We start from the raw sequence: 19,485 nt of genomic DNA, 5'->3' as shown, positions 1-19,485 counted from the left end.
ATATATATATATATATATATATATATACAATAATAGGCCCGTAATCAGCTTCAACTAGAACATTACTGGCACTTTTTCTTCCTCATACATTTCATTCTATCCACATGAGAGAAAAACAAAAACGGCCGCCAACCCCACATCACACACACTGCGCATGCTCCGTCAATCACGTCTTCTCCACACACTACGCATCCGCTCCGGAGTCCCAGCGCTCGCGATCCAGACACCAGTTCCTGTTCTCGCAGCGAATACTCCGCCCATTCTCCCTGCGCGTGCGTAGACTGCGTTGTCAGGGGTGACGTGTCCCGGTGACAGCCTGGCAGGAAGTGGAGCAGATCTCACCCAGGCAAAGAGATGCTGAAGAAGTTCGATAAGAAGGACGAAGAGTCCGGTGAGTGTGTGCGGAATCGGTATGCGTGTGTTAGTCGGTGGGGAGAGGTACTGCGGAGGCCCCTGTTTGGGGGTTGGGAGTGTGCATGGGGCAGATCAGAGGCATAAGGCCTGGCCCTGTTGGTGCTGCTAATACACCTGCGAGCTTTATACACTTCACACCTGGCCTGGTCCCTTAGGGTAATGGCTAAAAAACACGGGTTAGGACCAGGTTATTATGTGTCAGGGTCTGGCCTGGGTCACTAGGGGTGGGTAACGTGACCTTTAACACTTATAAATAAAATGCACCCTCCAGTGTAGTAAGTAGTAGTTTTATTGCAGCCGCGCAGGATACCTTTGCCTGTATTGCCCTAGCTTGATGAAATTGTACTGCAGCACCCGCCATACCTGGTACCAGTAATGATTTTGGGGGCGCAGAGCTGGTCAGGGCCCTTATATCCCTAAAGAACGGGCAGATTCAGCATTCTGACTCTTTGATGTCAGTTTGGATCCTGGTCAGATTGCGCGAGTCGGTGCTGTCGTGATGAGTTTTGGGTTTTTTAGATTCCAGGGCTGGCCAGGGTAAATGGTAAATATATGTGAGAGTTGTAGGACTAACCCTGATGAGCGAGTCAGTTAAGGTGATAAGATCAACATCTATAACGGCACGGGCTTATTTTAAAAAAAAAATAAATAAAAAAATCCACGTATCGATAAACTTCGTATAACCATCGCCCCTTAAAGTAGAGCCGTGGTCAACCTAAGAGTACACTTCCGGCCCACCCTCACTTTTATGTAGGTTGGAGATGTCTGAGGTGGCTCTGACCTCCAGCAATGTCTACGTCTGGGATATTGTTGGCTTGGATCAAATAATCTAGCACAGCCCCAGCGCATGGATCGGCGTAACCCAAATCTGTACGGGGGCGCATCTTGCTTTTTCGGCTGGGCTAATGGAGTTGTCTTCTGTCACCGTATAATTCTTCATAGAAGAATTGCTACCTTTAAACATTTGTTGAATCACTAAGTTAACTAACTAAACACTAAATGCTTGTCTAAATTTAAAGAAAGTAATTCAGTAATTTAATGTTTTGGGGTAATTTTCGTATATGTTTTTATACTTTAGGTGGTGGCTCCAACCCTTTCCAACACCTCGAGAAAAGTGCAGTACTGCAGGAGGTAAGTGTTTTCTGTGTGTCGGGTATTAAATATGACATTTTGCAGCGTGCAGATCGTTATGGGATATACCGCAAAGGTATATATTACTGCATTAAGTATAAGATGTGCAATTGTGCAAATTGCTTTGAAAAACAGAATTTATAATACATTTTCTGGTGTTTGCACTTAAAGTATGTCTCATCGCTTTAAAATGGACACATTGACACATGAAGGAGGCAAATAAATACTCAAGTGACATGGTACAGGGCATAGGCACTTACTATAATAGTTTTCTTACTCTGTACCATCAAACATGCATTTTTTTAAAGGTATTTGTTAAAGATGCATTCTCGTTAAAAAAAAAAAAAAGACTGGCATTTGTGGAAGAAGCTGTGGTTATATCTAATATGGTACAGAAATATTCTGAAAACGAGACGTATCTTCTGAGAGAGATAGTGTTTACGGTTTTCTTAGTAGATCATTGCACGTTCCACCCGATGATCGGTGAGGAAAAGTAAAAAGACCGACTGTCTGCTAACTTCAGCTGTGAGAGACTCTCATTTTAGCTGCAGATCAGTAGAGGGGCTCTAGTTAAATCTATCCCTCTATGGATCTGAACTTTGGAGCATTATTACAATGACTTTGGCATCTTCAAAACATTCTAGGTGTATTTTAAAAGTTCAGTGGCACTTCATCTCGAACTCGTGTTATGGATTTGATTGGTTAGCTTTTGACGGTTAATGGAAGTTTTTGAGCTTAAATTGCGTAACTGTAGTTTCCTAAAACAGCCAAAGAATGAAATCTATGCACACAATATATTTATTTCCTTTTTCAGGCTCGTTTGTTTAACGAGACTCCCATCAACCCAAGAAAATGTGCTCACATCTTAACCAAGATACTTTATTTGATAAATCAGGTAGGTTCTGCATGTACTTTATTACCCCCTTGATACTGTGAAGTCACTTGATGGAGGCCACTTAATAAAATATTACATGCTTTAGTGACGGTGAATTGCTTAAAAAAAATTGTAACTTTTTGCTTATAGCCCGGTTTAAATGTAAATGTTCTTTTTCTTAACACCAGGGGGAGCACATGGGTGCCACAGAGGCAACAGAAGCTTTCTTTGCCATGACCAAACTGTTCCAATCAAATGATGTAAGTGCAGTCACACAAATGATAGAAATAGGTGCTATATGTATGGCTATAACATGTTTGTTAGATTTTTGTTATAATAGGATAAACGGCTTTATTTTTCTAGCCAAGGATGCGCTTTAAAATGCATGGTGCGGGGCTGCATTGTTTATAAATGCATGTCTCCAATGTACAATATGCATAAGCATCCCCAGTTACTATCCAACTACAGATAAATGAAGCTGCTTTCTTTTGCTGCTTAATGGCATCTCACATTTATCCAACAGCCGACGCTTCGAAGAATGTGCTACCTCACTATAAAAGAGATGGCCAGCATTTCCGAGGATGTGATCATTGTCACTAGCAGGTGAGCTCCCAGGTGGTCCTAGTGCAGTCTGGGGTTATGAGTGGCAAAAAGAATTACAAAAGCATAGAGGGGTCACACTTGCCAATTAACAGTAGTAGTTGTAAAACTTGCGTGTAAAAGGCAATTGTTCACCTATATGATTTCTGTAATGTGGTAAAAAGAAGCTATATTATCATTATTATTATTTATGACCTTTTCCTATATTGTATTGTATAATTTTTCAATTATTTTTAAGTTTAAAAATCTGGGACTTTACATCTTTTAAGTTCACTTAAGCCCTGTCAAAGTATAAATGTGCGATTCGTAACTTAATAACTTTTTTTTTCTCCCTAATAGTTTGACCAAAGACATGACCGGGAAGGACGACAGTTACAGGGGGCCAGCTGTGAGAGCGCTGTGTAAAATCACAGATGTAAGTTGTTTTGTTAACATAGCTCAAGATGTAAGTGCTTGCGTTGCCCTTGTATAGCTTGCCATTATGTGTTTAGTAACCAGTCCTAATTTGGTGTCTCTGTGTGTATAGAGTACAATGCTGCAGGCTATTGAACGCTACATGAAACAAGCCATAGTGGACAAAATTCCTAGTGTATCCAGTTCTGCATTGGTCTCCTCTCTGGTAGGTGCATTCACAGTTAATGAGTTGGGGTTAATTATGTTAATTTATTATTAATTATGTTTTAATATTAATATTAGAATTTTATATATATATATATATATATATTGTATGTGTAGGGGTTATCTTAATAGCAACATGGAATAGCCTTTCTGGTGGTTATGGCATCAACACCACCTTTTTCAAGAAAAAACTATTTTATATTTTAACACTTTATTCTCTATTTTATTTGACCAACAGCACCTGCTGAAGACAAGCTTTGACGTTGTAAAGCGCTGGGTAAATGAAGCCCAAGAAGCTGCTTCCAGTGATAACATCATGGTTCAGGTAAGATTTCAACACGTTTACTTATATACAGCGGGAAAATAAGGCATCCGCAATTCACATGTGGCTTCTTGACATTTCAGGTATGATGATTATCTAAATTTGCAAATGTATCTCTTCCCTTTCAGTATCACGCTCTGGGGCTCCTTTATCACGTGCGCAAAAATGACCGTCTGTCTGTCAACAAGATGTTGAGCAAATTCATGCGCCATGGTCTGAAGTCCCCCTTTGCCTACTGCATGATGATTCGAGTGGCAAGCAAGCTATTGGAAGAAGAAGATGGAAAGTAAGGACGGTTTTATTGCATGTAATTTGGAGTTTGCAAATTGCTGGAATTTAGGTTTTATTGGAGACAATGATGTTAGCGGGCTTCTTCATGTCTAGAAATTAGGATGGATGTTAGTGTGCTTCATAGGAACCCCGTTGGCTACCATTTCTCAGCAACATTTATGGACCTTAGTAGAGCAAGGTCAAGACACGGGACAAGCAGTGTTATATGAGTGAAAGATATCCAAGGATGATTTTTTCCTTGGCTGCGTTTGATCTGAAAATAGCTAGGAACGTTTGTAACGCATTTTTATTATTTTTCAGCCGGGACAGCCCCCTCTTTGATTTTATTGAGAGCTGCCTGAGAAATAAGCATGAAATGGTTGTATACGAAGCAGCCTCTGCCATAGTGAATCTCCCTTCTTGCACCGCCAAAGAACTTGCGCCTGCGGTGGCTGGTGAGTCCTCTACACACTTTTTAAAGACTTCCAAGTTTTATGTTTATCTTGGATTCATCTGAAATAGCAGAAGTTTGCAGCTAGTTTTGGTTTAAAGCTAATTTATACATGTCTGAGTTGTTATGTATTTCTTTTTTTCCAGTTTTGCAGCTGTTTTGTAGTTCCCCCAAAGCAGCTCTTCGATATGCTGCTGTTCGTACACTCAATAAGGTACGGTATTTCTCTAACACACATTTAAGTAAAACTTGATTAACAGTAGTTGGTTACCACTGTGTGATGTTAATGTTACTGGACAGAATTGCCAACGCTTGCCTCTTTTAATTTATATAAGTAAAGTTCCCACACAATGCAGAGATGTTAAGCCAGCTTGATTTTCGGATGCTGGCACCCTCGGTCTTGGTGCTGTCAGGGTACTGCAAGGTTCATCCTCTACCCTAAATACATGCCAGAAATGCACGGGGGTCACATAAGCAGGTACTTGTGCCCCCAGATTGCAAAAGAAGTGAAGTATCTATTTACTCATCTCTGACTGGCTTGATTACAGGTGGCCATGAAGCACCCATCGGCTGTAACTGCTTGCAACTTGGATTTAGAAAACCTGGTGACGGACTCCAACCGAAGCATCGCCACGCTGGCTATTACCACCCTGCTGAAAACCGGCAGCGAGAGCAGCATTGACCGACTCATGAAGCAGATTTCCTCCTTCATGTCTGAAATCTCAGATGAGTTCAAGGTCTGCTCGAGAATGATCGTTACGTTAACCTCTGTGGCCAGAGTCATGTTGCGTGTGTTCACTTTTCCTGAATAATCTTTTTTTTTTTACCCCCTCAGGTGGTTGTGGTGCAGGCGATCAGTGCTCTTTGTCACAAGTATCCCCGCAAACACGCCGTCATGATGAATTTCTTATTCACAATGCTAAGGGAAGAGGTAGGAGCGGTTGCAAGAGTGTGAATAACAATTAAGAAAATCTCTTTTTTTGTGTGTTTTGCCTCTTATGTTGAAGCCTGCAGGGTACGAGCTTCCGAGACATTTCCAATTACATTTGTCTATTATTATTGTATATTTGGGCAGTGAATAACCCATTCTAAAGATACCTCCTAACATTCTGTTGATTGTGGAACTGTGATTAACCCTTTAAGGACAATGGGTTGTGTATGGACTTTGTCATGAAGGGGTTAAAATCAGAATTTCCACCGTATCTGTGCATACATGGCATTGGCTTACCAGAGATTAAAGCAAAGTTGCTTGCATGAAACTTTACGCTTGTACGCGTTTCATTTCATTTCACGAGGAAGGAGGGTGATTAAAGCATCATATTCAGCTAGATTGTCTCTTCCTTCCAGGGCGGATTCGACTACAAGCGAGCGATTGTTGACTGCATCATCAGCATTATCGAGGAGAACCCTGAAAGCAAAGAGACCGGCTTGTCCCACCTGTGTGAGTTCATAGAGGACTGCGAATTCACCGTCCTGGCCACTCGTATCTTGCACCTCCTGGGACAGGAAGGCCCGAGAACCAACAATCCTTCCAAGTACATTCGCTTCATTTACAATCGCGTCATCCTGGAGAATGAAGAAGTGCGAGCAGGTACGGCTAAAACCATCTCTCACACGCACACTGCGAGCTGTGTATTTACTTTAGTTGAGACACTTTGAAGTTGGTACATTTTATACATTTAATCCGTCCACGTGGCTTCTGAATGATGGCATCTGTCACAGGCCCCCCATGATCTTTACTTTTTTTCTTTATCAGGCGCTGTCAGTGCTCTTGCCAAATTTGGTGCCCAAAACGAAGACATGTTACCTAGTGTCTTGGTGCTGCTGAGAAGGTAAAAAACTACAAAAAAACTTGCAAATCTACAGTGAGGACGGCCATTAGTTTTCTCTTGTCAACCTGTAGCATGGGACCTGGTTGGCTGAAGGCGATTTGAGTTATATGATTACACTGGGGTACGGTTGTGTAGCTGGTTCTCATTGAGCATTAATGCTTTCTCCTTTTTGTGTAAAAGTCAACAAATGATCTCAACATCGAACAAGTGTAAGGGAACAGCCCTGCACTTTTCAATAATGTTTTTTCCATGTTACTCAAATATTGCTCTTTATTGCTGAAAGTGTTTTTTTGTTTCTAAACAATCTCTAGGAATCCAGGAATATATATTTCAGACATTGCCCCTAGTCATAACGTCATGTCATTTCTCATGGTTTTGTTCACCTTTTTTTCCTTACGGTTTCAGATGCGTGATGGACGATGATAATGAAGTAAGGGACAGAGCTACGTTTTATCTGAGCATTTTAGAGCACAAACAGAAAGCTCTCAACTCTACCTACATCCTAAATGGTTAGTATGACTGTACTCAAAATACGCAAAAGCGTATATAAAGCTACATATAGATTTCTCTTTACCGTTCTGATCAGAATGGGATCCAAGTATAAGTCTGCGACTGACCTGTTTCCCTGGCTCTTAGGACTGTCTGTGTCCATCCCTGGACTGGAAAGGGCCTTACAGCAGTATACCCTGGAACCATCAGAGAAACCATTCGACATGAAGTCTGTTCCATTGGCAACAGCCCCTCTGGCTGAACAGAGAATAGGTATGTAGGCAAAATATTCTTTTCATTAGGCATTGAGGATATGTGCTTTTCAGTTATAGTAAAAGCAGAGCAAATTTATTGAAAATAATGAGAAGCTGCAAGGGCGGAAGTGAACTGTAGATGCAGGATTATTATTTTTTTCTTCCGCAAATAATTGTATTCTGTCAGACATGAAAAGGTTTTTCCTATAATATGTATATATACATAATATTTACTTTTGTCATTACAATAACTTGCAGTCTTACTATTCTTTCTGGTTCTTTAGAAAATGCCCCTGTCACAGCTGTCCGGCAACCTGAAAAAGTGGTGTCCACAAGGCAAGATATATTCCAAGGTAAGCTGAACCCATTGAAAGATAAATACAATGAGTCTTATATTCCAAGAAAGAGAGTGCATTGCTAACCGTTTGTCAGACTGTTCTTATCAATTTATTTACTGGTTTTGTTTCAGAGCAACTTGCGGCTGTTCCAGAATTTAAAGGCCTTGGCCCGTTGTTCAAGTCATCTTCAGAACCTGTTGCGCTTACTGAATCAGAAACGGAATACGTTGTGCGCTGTACAAAACACACGTTTGTAAATCACATGGTGTTCCAGGTGAGGTATCGTTCTTGGAGAAAGAAAAGCTATCTGACCAACTGTGGTTGGACATGTGACCATTGGAGTGTGACATAATTTGCAACCAAATTAATTTGGGTCATTCAGTATAATTGTAAAGGTATACAGATATAGATATATTTCATGTCGGCATACATTTGCTTCCTATTTATAGTTTGATTGCACCAACACACTGAACGATCAGATCCTGGAGAATGTCACCGTGCAGATGGAGCCTACAGAGGGCTATGAAGTCATCTCCTGCATCCCAGCTAAAAGCCTTTCATATAATCACCCTGGAACATGCTACACCTTGGTGTCTGTACCTGAAGAGGACCCATCGGCATGTATGTACTTATATGCAGGAACAAAGTCATCAATACAAAGCTTCTTGATGGGATTACATTAATGTGCCGTATCGGCATTATGTAGTTGGTTTGGTTTTTAAGAGTTTAATAGGAATTTTTTTCCCTTCAGTTTCATGTACTTTTAGCTGTCTGATGAAATTCACAGTAAAGGATTGTGACCCCAATACTGGAGAAGCAGAGGAGGATGGTTATGAAGATGAGTATGTGGTAAGCACCTGGATAGTTATGGACAATGTTCCTAACAATTATCCTTTTTTCATCTGTATTTAGTTTACCAGCCATACCCAAGTCTGCCCATTCTTTCTAAAAATGTAAATTAAAGGGAGAAAAAAAGAATGTTTTTATTAGATTAGCAGTTTTTTTTATTTTTACTGAGCATTATTAAAGGAAATCGTCCATTACGGGATATGTATGAATAATTCGGATGATTTAATTTCAATGTCGGCTAGATGCTCGGGGCAACAGGATCAGAACGGTGTTCCCGTAGGCTGGTATTTCAGGAGAAATTTAATAAACATGTATTTTATTGTGAATTTGGAGCTTGAAACCAACATCCTTTCTCAACTCAGCTGGAAGACGTAGAGGTCACAGTCGCTGACCACATACAGAAAGTTTTGAAGCCAAACTTTGGTGCCGCCTGGGAAGAAGTTGGAGATGAGTTTGAAAAAGAAGAAACGTTCAATTTATCCACTATTAAAACATTAGAAGGCAAGTTATTTTTTTATTTTTTGTAAATTAGGTACTTTCATCAGTTGTACCAGAATTGATCTTCATACATTTTATATATACTTAGATCAGAATGGCACGGGAAACGATTTAAAGGGGCAATATTGTTTTTTTTTTCGTTTATGTTTTTAAAAAACTATAATTCCAAGTGTGTTACATTGTATGATTCAGTTCAACTAACAGAGAAAATATCTATTTTTAAACAGAGGCAATTGGCAATGTAGTCAAATTCCTTGGAATGCAGCCCTGTGAGCGATCGGATAAAGTTCCAGAAAACAAGAATGCGCACACACTGTACCTTGCAGGTAGATTATTATTTCACAGTTTGTGCTGGATGGGCAGGGGTTAATTTACTAAGGAGCACTTCTCTAAAAGAATACTGTACTTTTTAAAATGTGACGATTTCTGCTCCTTTTTGATCTATGGACTGTCATGCCAGGCATTCGGAATGCGCTGGCACGAGAGCCGTTCACTCCAAATGAACCTGATATCATAACGATTTCTTCTTGACAGGTGTGTTCCGGGGTGGGCACGACATCTTGGTTCGGGCCAAATTCGTCCTGACAGACACGGTGACCATGCAAGTCACGGCACGCAGCAAAGAAGAATTTCCAGTGGACGTCATTTTGGCTGCCGTGGGTTAAGAAAAAAATAATTCCGCGTTTACACTACATAATCTACGCACGCAAAGGGATTTGCAGTTTAACATTTTGCGTGCCAGAGGGAATAGCATCACTTTGCTTGTCTCTCTCATACGCAAAAAAAATGTAAAAAACCCACAAAACATTTAACCAGTGATTGCCACGCGCGTACGGAAACATCCCGGCGTTGCGTGTGCAAAACCCTGCCATTAGTCACCTGACCAGAGCAGTCATTTTTCTTTTCTTCCACGCTGGCGTTATGACGGATGAACAGGAAGACCACATCTTTGTTAAATCAAATGATCCAAGGAGGGGTTCTTCTTTTATAATGTACAACTATACAAAAAATATATATCTCCATATTTCTCCATTCTGTTTAAATTATTGACTCTGCTGAACGTCGATTTCACATTTAGTTTTCAAAAGCAACTGAAATTAAATTTCCCTGAATTGTGAAAGTTCTGCGTATGTCGTGCAAACGTAGAAATACTAGATGCAGCATCTCATCAACTTTTTAACACAGATGCTGCATCTCGTATCTGCTCCCTTCTGCTCCAAAAGCGTGTGTATCTTTTTTATATACTGTATAACTCGCCATTTTTAGCTGCCTCGGCTAGTATTCAAAAAAGAATACAAACATTTCGATGTGTATAAAGAGATTTTCATGCTTCATTGCATAAGCGATAGATACATTGTTGGATCTGTGGGGCTTACGATTATGTGACATGGTTGTGAAGTGTCAAAAGTACCTGGACGGGTTATCTGTAATCTTTCTCTTGTAGTGAAACCTGCTACTCTTATATGAAATTGCAATCTGGTTCTTTCTAGCCTGACAAGCTTCTTTTTTTTTGGGGGGGGGGGGGGGGGGGGGATGTCTTATCCTGCCTTTTTTCCCCCGAACCTACCCAGCCCTGGTACATGCAAATCTTTTACGCCAACAAGATAATAATCAAAATAAAATAACAGAATTTGTTGGCCAAGATCATGCTAAGGAATAAATTACATCTGCATCGAAGGAACCTGTAAAAATACCTGCCTATGTTCCCTATATGATTTCTATTTTTGCTTTCTTTGTATGCAAAATGTAAAAATTTGGCATAATGACGCTCAATAAAAAAAAAAAAGAGGGGGGAAAATATCAAAACATTTTGGCTTCCTGAATGAAAAGCAATAGCTGTGCGATTTTGGCTTCTTGTCTTTCAGGTGGAGGCGTCACGTATCTTTAGATTGTGTAGAAGTGAGTGTTTGTTATAATGTAAGTGGAGGTTACTATTTTCTAGAGCAGGCCAAGTTCTCCATAGTTACACTAAAATCCACGCAGATCTAGAGTTTTGAGGGGTGTTGGGGTTATGAACAACCTTCTTAAAACTAACTACTCTCATTAAATTCTTCAGCATATAGCAGTTGTTCTCAGACTAGGGGCCACAGACCATCACTGGTCCTGAGGACCCTCCAAGGTGATCTCCAGCATACTACAAGGAACCTGAAAAAGTGTATAGGAGGGTAACAGTATAATGTTAGGCTTTGTCTACAGATAAGTTTTTATTATTTCAGCCGCACACATCCCCAGAATGGGAAATAGCAGCGGGGTGTTGGTTGGTGAACACGGGAGGGCTAGCGCCGTCTGGCTCAGGGGCAAGTAAAGCCTTGCGTCCCCTTCGGTAACTCACGTACACACATTTACACACTTATGCTAACAAGCACACGTACTAACACACGCTCCCTCTCGCACACAGCCATGCTCACAAACAATCTAACATATATATATTCAATCAGTTAAACCGCATCTTTCTGGTCGTTCACGCTTCAGGTTGCAGGACCGTATTGCCTGTCTTGGGCCAGGCGGTCTGTTGGTGAAAGTCTGATAACCGCTATCTCTAAAATAAATGTGTCCCGCTTTAGCAAATGTTGGGAGGTATGTTGCTTTGCCACCAAATGCCAACACAAAGTGCAGCTGAACACAACAGAAGTGGTGGCACCAAAGAAGAGAGTCTCTAGAGGTCTATATAAAACCAGGTATTTTTGGCATTTAAATCATAAACCATAGAGTAGCGGTGCAGTTAATTATAGACAACCCAGAGGGACTGTTCCAGACAAAAAGGAGACAGAGGCCAACTCTTAGTTGATTAGATTATATAAATCCCCATTATATTGCTGGATTGATCAGTAATGGTAGAAAACACATCTCTATCATCCAATCCGATTAATGCATTCTACAAGCGTCGTTACAGGTTATGCATGCTGAGACTTTTCAGAGCTGCACTACAACTCCCAAGATCCTCAGCCAGAATGGCAAGCCTCGATGTAACGTCTGTCCTGTTTACCGCAGTTCTATATACACGTTCCCTGCCTGGAGCTGTCAGTCAACCAGAAGCCCCACCCTCCATAACTGCTCATGCGACCACGTGACGTGTTGTGTAATCGTACCTGCACTTTCCCACCAGAAACTCTCCGCCGGCGGTTCGAAACGTGGTTTCCGGTTCTTAACGTAACAGGGGGGCGTATAATTACGGATACACCCGCCGTACCGTAGGTGAGTCCCAGATGGGCAGTATCGATACGGGTAAAACCTCGCTGTTAACACTTTGAGTGACAGGGGGCTGTCCGTTGCCTCACACAATGCATGTTCAACCCTGTGCCATGGCACCTAAATGGTTACATTTCATGTTTTTAAAATAACTTGCAATGATTGGGGGGCTCTAGGGGGTTTGTAATCATGTTATCGTAACACAGGGGCCACAGGTAAGGCCTGGCCTTGTGGGAATTCCTTGAATACTAGTATGTTGCAGCTGCGTGTTACCTGTTACATAACCCCCGAGTGTCCCTCTGTGTCATTAAGCAGTATGTGCCATCAGTTAGCTGTTATTATTACTGATTGATAGGACTGACATATTCAGTAGCGCTGTACAAAGCCATGACGTAACAAGGAGTAACACGTCAAATAATAAGTCGGATTTACAAAAAAAAAAACCAGGTGAATCCTATTTTCTAATAAAAATATTTAAAACCAAATCAAGTTATAATTTTAGTAAATAATTTCGTTTTTCTTTGGTAATCACCGAATTAAATGTGGTGTTTCCCTGTGAAGCAATCGCTTTCTATGACATCAACGCCCTTGATGGTTAGTAAACCTTTTTGCAATTATGTTACAGCCAGAAATTTCTGTGCTTTCCATGAAAACCGCTGAGTGACCCCAAACTTTTGAGCGGTAGAAAGTACTAAATAGGAAAATAATACCGGGCACTAAAACATACTGTTCTGTCTTTGCTATTGAAAATCATATTAACTAAAAACATGACTTTTTTGATTAGCGGAGCAGGATGTGCGGACGCACCGCATGCACTCTCGCGCCAGACGACGTCAGCAAAGCATGTTCCTACCGGGACAAGCGAGGGACGAGGAAGTGCCCCCAGTGGAGAGACGGGGACTCCACCAAATACACGCCATCCTATAACAAGGCTCCCCAGTCCACTAGTCCTGTACTTGTGTCTTTAAAACACTTTCAAGCGGTAACGATATTTTATTATCTGTATTTAGTGAACATTGGCCTGAGTCCCAGTTTTCAGTCTAAAATGTAATTTCATTTTCATTACGCGTCCTCTCACTTTTTAAAAAATCATTGTAAATGCCCAGAGCTGTTAAGGCTACACAGAATATATACTTTTTATACGGTAAAGATGATTTTTCACAATATTTTGGAGACCTGGATTGATTGGCATTGGTTAATTGACCCTGACAGATACTGTAATGTTGTTAATGTTCATTTTTTTGTTCTCTAGGATGCAGACTCTTCCGAGCGAGTCCTTGCAGCGATGCGCTGGGGACTTATTCCTTCCTGGTTTAGTGAATCAGACCCATCAAAGATGCAGTACAAGACCAATAACTGCAGGAGTGATACCATCACTGAGAAGACCTTATATAAAGTAAGTTTTGCATTCTTTTTCTGTTATAAAGAAGACCTGGCTGGTGATTATATGCTTTTGCAAAACAGGCATTATTATTTGTGTATTTTTTTTATGTCTATTACTAAAACGTGTGTAGTAGACTTGTGTGTTCGGATCTGTACGAATTTTACTGCTAGGGAAATTTGGCAATTTCATTAATTTGTACAAGTGTCCGAAAACAAGGTGGGGACCCCCCCCCCCATGAAACAAAACCGAAGCAGACGTTTGTATTTTATTGCTCTCTCTGCCAATGTCTTCCTACCTTCTTTGCCGACGCTTTCGGTCTATCTCCTTTTCCGCAGCCCGGCTGAAAAAAAAAAGGTAGGGAGACATGAGAGAATGAATGAGCGTGTGAGAGAGAGAATGAGAGCGTGAGGGTGAGTAACAAAGAACTTTGTTTCTATATGGGAAAAACTAAACAAGAAATTTGTCTGCGTCATTTTGATCCATTTGCACAAGTCTCTAATGTGTATTGTGTGCATCCGCTTATTTTGCTTTTTTTTTTTTTAAATACATTTTTAATATATGTACTTATCTGTGATCTTTTCTTCATTAGGCCCCCCTGTTTAAAGGCAAACGATGTGTCGTTCTCGCCGATGGGTTCTACGAATGGCAGAGACAGAATGGAGAAAAGCAGCCTTATTACATATACTTCCCTCAGATCAAAGCAGAACAGGTATCTTATCTCAGTCCATTCATATAATGGTTAATAAAATGTACAGACAATTTTCTCAGTGTCTGTAATGTTTTTATAGAAACCGTAGTATTGATTTTTTATATTGGTATATGAGATTTCATACTTGCTTCTTTTTTTTCTGCTTGGATCATAGTCTCCAGACACAAAAGAGAATGCAGGTTGGGATGGTTGGAGACTGCTTACCATGGCGGGACTCTTTGACTGCTGGGAAGCACCCGGCGGCGAGACGCTGTATACCTACACCATAATCACGGTGGATTCTTCCAAAAGCATGGATTGGATACACAACAGGCAAGCCTCAATTATCTCATCCCTTTAACTTGCTGCATGTTGTACCTTCTGTTATAGTCAAAAGAGGCTTTGTGATTGCCAGTCCTAATAAGCTGGTCCCGCATAATGCATGGATGAATCGGATGCTTTCTGAATCACCTAATCCACTGATGTATGCATTGTGCAGGGCTCGGACCTGCTTGCAGGAAAAACTTGCCTGATTTTAAACTTGCTGTGTGCTACGTGGTAGAAAGCTCATACCCTAATAATAAAATCGAATCGAACCCTTCACGGGCTCATGAGTTTATACGTTAGAGGCACGTAGGGGAGGAAGTTAAATGGCGGTTTATAATCACGCACAGCGTTCATGGTGCGTATAACCTCAAGAAATAACGTGAACCGGCACCAGTGCTAAGAATTCCATAAAAGTAGGTCCCACATCCACATGGTGCGAATACTTCCTTATAACGCACTTTCACTAGTGAGAGCGAGGAGTGTTTTCTATAGCCTTTTTTCTCTTCCGCTGGTTAAATCAGAAGCTGGCAGCTTTTCTTTTTCATTCAGTCTTTAATCAAGCAGAACCCGTTCCTCCACAAACCCAGCTGTGACCCGACCAGCCTGCAGGTTTCACTTCCTTCTTATGAATTTTTATTATTTCTCAGGTCTGTCTAAACAGAAAACTTATTTTTTTTTTTAATTTTTTTTTTTGGCAGGTGTTTTTTTTTAGCGTCCTTTCACTTTTATTTTAATTTTTTTACATACACCGTTTTAAATATTATACGAATACACAAAACTGTTAAAAATGTTGGGGTCACTTAGAAATGTCCTCGTATTTAAAAGAAAAGCAAACTTTGTCCTTGAAACCGGCGGCCCCAAACTTTTAAAGTGGTAGTCCTGGCTCACAACATGTGGGAGTTAATTATGTCATACACAATGTATGCGATCAATAGTTCTAAATAAATATATAAAACAGCAGAAATTGTGAATGAGACAAAACTTTACATAAATAATTATTTCTGGCGGAGGCGTTCATTGGCACCGGGAAGGATGTTTCTAATGCCACGTTTTATTTTATTTATTTTTACAAAAAGTGTTACATTTAGCAGGGTTTGTGTTATATACAGCAAAAATTGAAAGAAATTGAAAGTGAATAAACTGAGTTGGTTCTGTAACTCTTAATTTTTCCGGAGGCTTCCTATGAAATTGTAAACTTTCCTGATTTTTCACGACTATTTCCAGGATGCCGGCGATACTGGACGGAAACGAGCAAATAGAGAAGTGGTTGGACTTTGGGCAGGTGCCTACCCAGGAGGCTCTGAAACTTATCCATCCCATTGAAAACGTCACCTACCACCCTGTTTCAAGCATTGTGAACAGTTCACGTAATAACACAGCGGAGTGCATATCTCCATTTATTTTTAACAAAAAGAAGGTAGGGTTTTTTGTTGTTGTTTTTTTTGTTATTTTGGGTTTTTTGCCCATGATGTCACTTTAAAAGAAATAAATGAGCGAGGATAACTTCATAAGAATGAGATGATTGTGGCAGCTGCTTTTTGTAATTTGTCTTTCTTCCCTTTATCCTGCTTCCAGGAGCCGGCGTTAAACGCAAGCGGTAAAAGAATGATGCAGTGGTTACAGAATAAATCTCCAAAGACGGAAGACGATCTCGGTCCTAAATCACCACCCAAACTGTCCGATTTTGCGATATCACCCAAGAAAACAAGTGCCGGTTTAATGCATCAGTGGCTAAAGAAGGAAGATGCGCCGCTTCCGAAAAGACAGAAGAAATAAGATCGTTTCTGTCCTCAACACCCTGAAATTGTTCGTATTTTTACAATTTGTGCGTTTTTTACGCTTCTTTTTACACGGCCTGCGGATTAAAAGTCACACCGTCAGCCATTAACAATCAGTGCCGAAACAGCACAAATTTATTTAACGGCTTCTTTTAAAAAACATTCCTGTTAGAACTTTCACAGATGTAAGTTTTGAGGCGTAGAATCAGCTATTTACTGCTAAAGTTTTTTTCCATAAACTTTCTTCGGAAGTAAATAGCGTTTAGCAGGGAATAGTTGATTTCACGTGCAAAGAAAACCAAGATTTTGTGGGGATGTGAGGGAAGCAATTTCTCTACGCACAGTCCACTTCCTGAGCAAGTGCCTTCCATAATGCACACTGAAGCTGCCAGATGATTGGATAAATGGGGCGTTTGACCCAGCGTTCCTTGTTGTTGGCGTCACCCCGAGCTGGCATCCAGCAGACAGCACTCTAGCTAATAGTCCAACAGCTAGAGTCCTACAGTATATTAATAAGGATCTTTAACAGCGTCAAATTATTCTAGTGTCATTGGTGGATCCGGGAGGGGGGCAATGGGGCAAGATACACAGCAGTATGTCGGAGGGGGTATTTTCATGTGTGAACATGTGCCTTTTGGGTATGTTAGTATGTGTGTGTGTCAGTGCTGAATATCCAGTTGTGTTGGGGTGTCTGGATGCGTGTGTGAAAGTGTCTGAGTGTGTTAGTGTGCGTGCCTGGGTTTGTCAGTGTTGAGTATCTAGTTGTGTTGGGGTGTCTGAGTGTGTGTGGCTGGTTGTGTTAGTGCGAGTGTCTTGATGGGTGTATGTCTGGTTGTGTTAGTGCGAGTGTCTGGATGGGTGTGTGTCTGGTTGTGTTAGTGTGAGTGTCTGGATGCGTGTGTGCTTGTGTTAGTGCGAGTGTCTGGATGGGTGTGTGTCTGGTTGTGTTAGTGCGAGTGTCTGGATGGGTGTGTGTCTGGTTGTGTGAGTGTCTGGATGCGTGTGTCTGGTTGTGTTAGTGTGAGTGTCTGGATGGGTGTGTGGTTGTGTTAGTGTGAGTGTCTGGATGGGTGTGTGTCTGGTTGTGTGTGTCTGGATGCGTGTGTGCTTGTGTTAGTGCGAGTGTCTGGATGGGTGTGTGTCTGGTTGTGTTAGTGCGAGTGTCTGGATGGGTGTGTGTCTGGTTGTGTGAGTGTCTGGATGCGTGTGTCTGGTTGTGTTAGTGTGAGTGTCTGGATGGGTGTGTGTCTGGTTGTGTTAGTGTGAGTGTCTGGATGGGTGTGTGTCTGGTTGTGTTAGTGTGAGTGTCTGGATGGGTGTGTGTCTGGTTGTGTTAGTGTGAGTGTCTGGATGGGTGTGTGTCTGGATGCGTGTGTGCTTGTGTTAGTGCGAGTGTCTGGATGGGTGTGTGTCTGGTTGTGTTAGTGCAAGTTCCCCTCCCGAGGTCAGGCTCTGGATCGGCCCCTGGTCAGTGCGTCTGCATTAATGTCATACATTCCGTTCTCTCTGTATTATAAATTTGTGGGGATTTTCATGTTTTACAAAATGTTTTTTCACTTATCAGCTGGTGTTCTCTGCATTAATTGATTTATAAGATGCAGCCATAGCAACGGATTTTAATGGTCTGCTTAACATACTGAATACGTAATTGTCACGGAGCTGGCTAGTCCGACCGACTACCTCCGCTGTCTTGTGCTCCCTTAGCCTGGGACAACACACTTTCCCCGGTTCCCCAGTCACTAGCCGAGACTCAGTGTAGGGTAAAACCAAACGAAGACTGATTTATTTTAGACACACAGAGCTGGATATATCCAGCAAAACACACATTAACATAAAACAAGATATTGGGACACAAACCGCCCCCTTAATCTGCCTCTCAGAGACAACAAGGGCAGTAACGGGATTAACAATACAATAGGTGTGTGGGGGGGGAGACTGATTTATACAACATTAAACATCAAAGAATGGTGGTCACTCCCTGGTGGCAGATCCTGGCTGTCTGCTGGAGATAATCCCCTCAGCCAATGATGAGATGATACTGCTGGGGGTAGCCACAGAAGTCTTTACAAACCCAGGGCCCATAGTCAATAGGGAGGAGGCTGGCAGTCAGGCTTCTCCAGTGGCCCCAGTGATGGAGGCTTCCGTCACAGTAATACTCAATTATCAAGTGTGATTATACGTCGCAGCCCCTATTGCTTCTAGCGGGTCCTCGAAGGGCAAACACTTTACATACGTATATATTATATTTAATTTTGTAAAAAAAATAAACGTTTAGAATGTTTTTATGACTTTCAAATAAAATACTGTCTGCATGGAGCTTACATCTCCTACCCGAGGAGATAGTTAACCCTTCGTATTGGATAAGGTGCGGTAGAAGAGTCCAGCATCCCACTCTGCATTTGTTTAATATTTATTTCCGTAGGTTTGGATGCAGCACTCATGGACAATCATCTGAACATGATGGGAATTATAGTTCTTTTTAGATATACACACGGTGGGGGTGGTATTTCCTTCAACTTGCAGTGCACTGTTTGGCTAAAATTGGGGGATGATGGGAGTTATAGTCCACAAACAACTAACCCCTGATTGGCCTTGCGTGTTGCGCATGCTGTCTGTGAGATGCTTTTTAATCTCTGGCTGGATTGGAAAGGGGTCTGAAAGGCTTCAGCCGCGGCAGAGCGCGTTACATAAGAGACTGACGTCTGTAATCGCTTTATCGCAGCAGACTGCAGAACGCTGGTGTTGCTTTTTTCTTTCTTTCAGGAAAGAGTCCAGCATTTCTATATAGAGTCTCCTTTTTTAGCTTCATTTCCAGGATGGACGCCTATGTGTAGTAGTTTTGTTTATCTTTAATTTGATTAAAGGAATTGCTTTTCTTTCTTCTCATTTGGTTATATCTGCCCCCCTGCGGGGTTAACGTTGAATTTACATGAATTTGAAAAACTGGAATTGTCACCCAAACAAAATTAAAGAAATTAGTCTGGATTTTTTTAGCCGCTTTCTACAGGTTTGTAGGAATGAGTCTGATCCGTCGTTAAACGACGAAGGAACGGACCACGGGATGGTACCCGAGGACCAGCTAGGGGGGCTAGCCCCATGCACGGCTACTGGTTGTACCACCTGGATTGCAGCCCTGCTGGGTCCCAGCGCACACTTTGCACACAAACTACCCAAGCAAG

The 19,485-nt window shown here is 41.5% G+C and overlaps 2 protein-coding genes across 2 annotated transcripts; both read left to right on the top strand.

Annotated features, from left to right (window-relative positions):
- The first annotated feature begins 354 nt into the window (after positions 1 to 354).
- LOC149276780 (coatomer subunit gamma-1-like) lies at positions 355 to 9,605 on the top strand. The gene is made up of 24 exons (XM_089503285.1): positions 355 to 391; positions 1,493 to 1,545; positions 2,360 to 2,440; positions 2,608 to 2,679; positions 2,943 to 3,022; positions 3,359 to 3,434; positions 3,546 to 3,638; positions 3,876 to 3,962; positions 4,088 to 4,245; positions 4,551 to 4,684; positions 4,827 to 4,894; positions 5,229 to 5,417; positions 5,516 to 5,611; positions 6,028 to 6,271; positions 6,437 to 6,512; positions 6,918 to 7,021; positions 7,149 to 7,274; positions 7,540 to 7,608; positions 7,725 to 7,867; positions 8,043 to 8,214; positions 8,345 to 8,442; positions 8,805 to 8,943; positions 9,168 to 9,266; positions 9,475 to 9,605. Exons 1-24 carry the CDS (start codon positions 355 to 357, stop codon positions 9,603 to 9,605), a joined length of 2,625 nt encoding a protein of 874 aa, XP_089359411.1.
- A 3,317-nt stretch (positions 9,606 to 12,922) lies between these two features.
- Positions 12,923 to 16,304, top strand: LOC149276779 (abasic site processing protein HMCES-like). Its single transcript, XM_089503304.1, has 6 exons — positions 12,923 to 13,111; positions 13,382 to 13,525; positions 14,103 to 14,222; positions 14,377 to 14,534; positions 15,753 to 15,945; positions 16,104 to 16,304. Exons 1-6 carry the CDS (start codon positions 12,923 to 12,925, stop codon positions 16,302 to 16,304), a joined length of 1,005 nt encoding a protein of 334 aa, XP_089359430.1.
- Positions 16,305 to 19,485: the final 3,181 nt, after the last annotated feature.

This window comes from Sceloporus occidentalis, unplaced genomic scaffold (genome assembly GCF_023333645.1).
Source record: "Sceloporus occidentalis isolate IW3139 unplaced genomic scaffold, rSceOcc1.0.p SCAF_225, whole genome shotgun sequence".
Taxonomy (NCBI): domain Eukaryota; kingdom Metazoa; phylum Chordata; class Lepidosauria; order Squamata; family Phrynosomatidae; genus Sceloporus; species Sceloporus occidentalis.
This window is presented reverse-complemented; position numbering and strand designations above follow the sequence as displayed.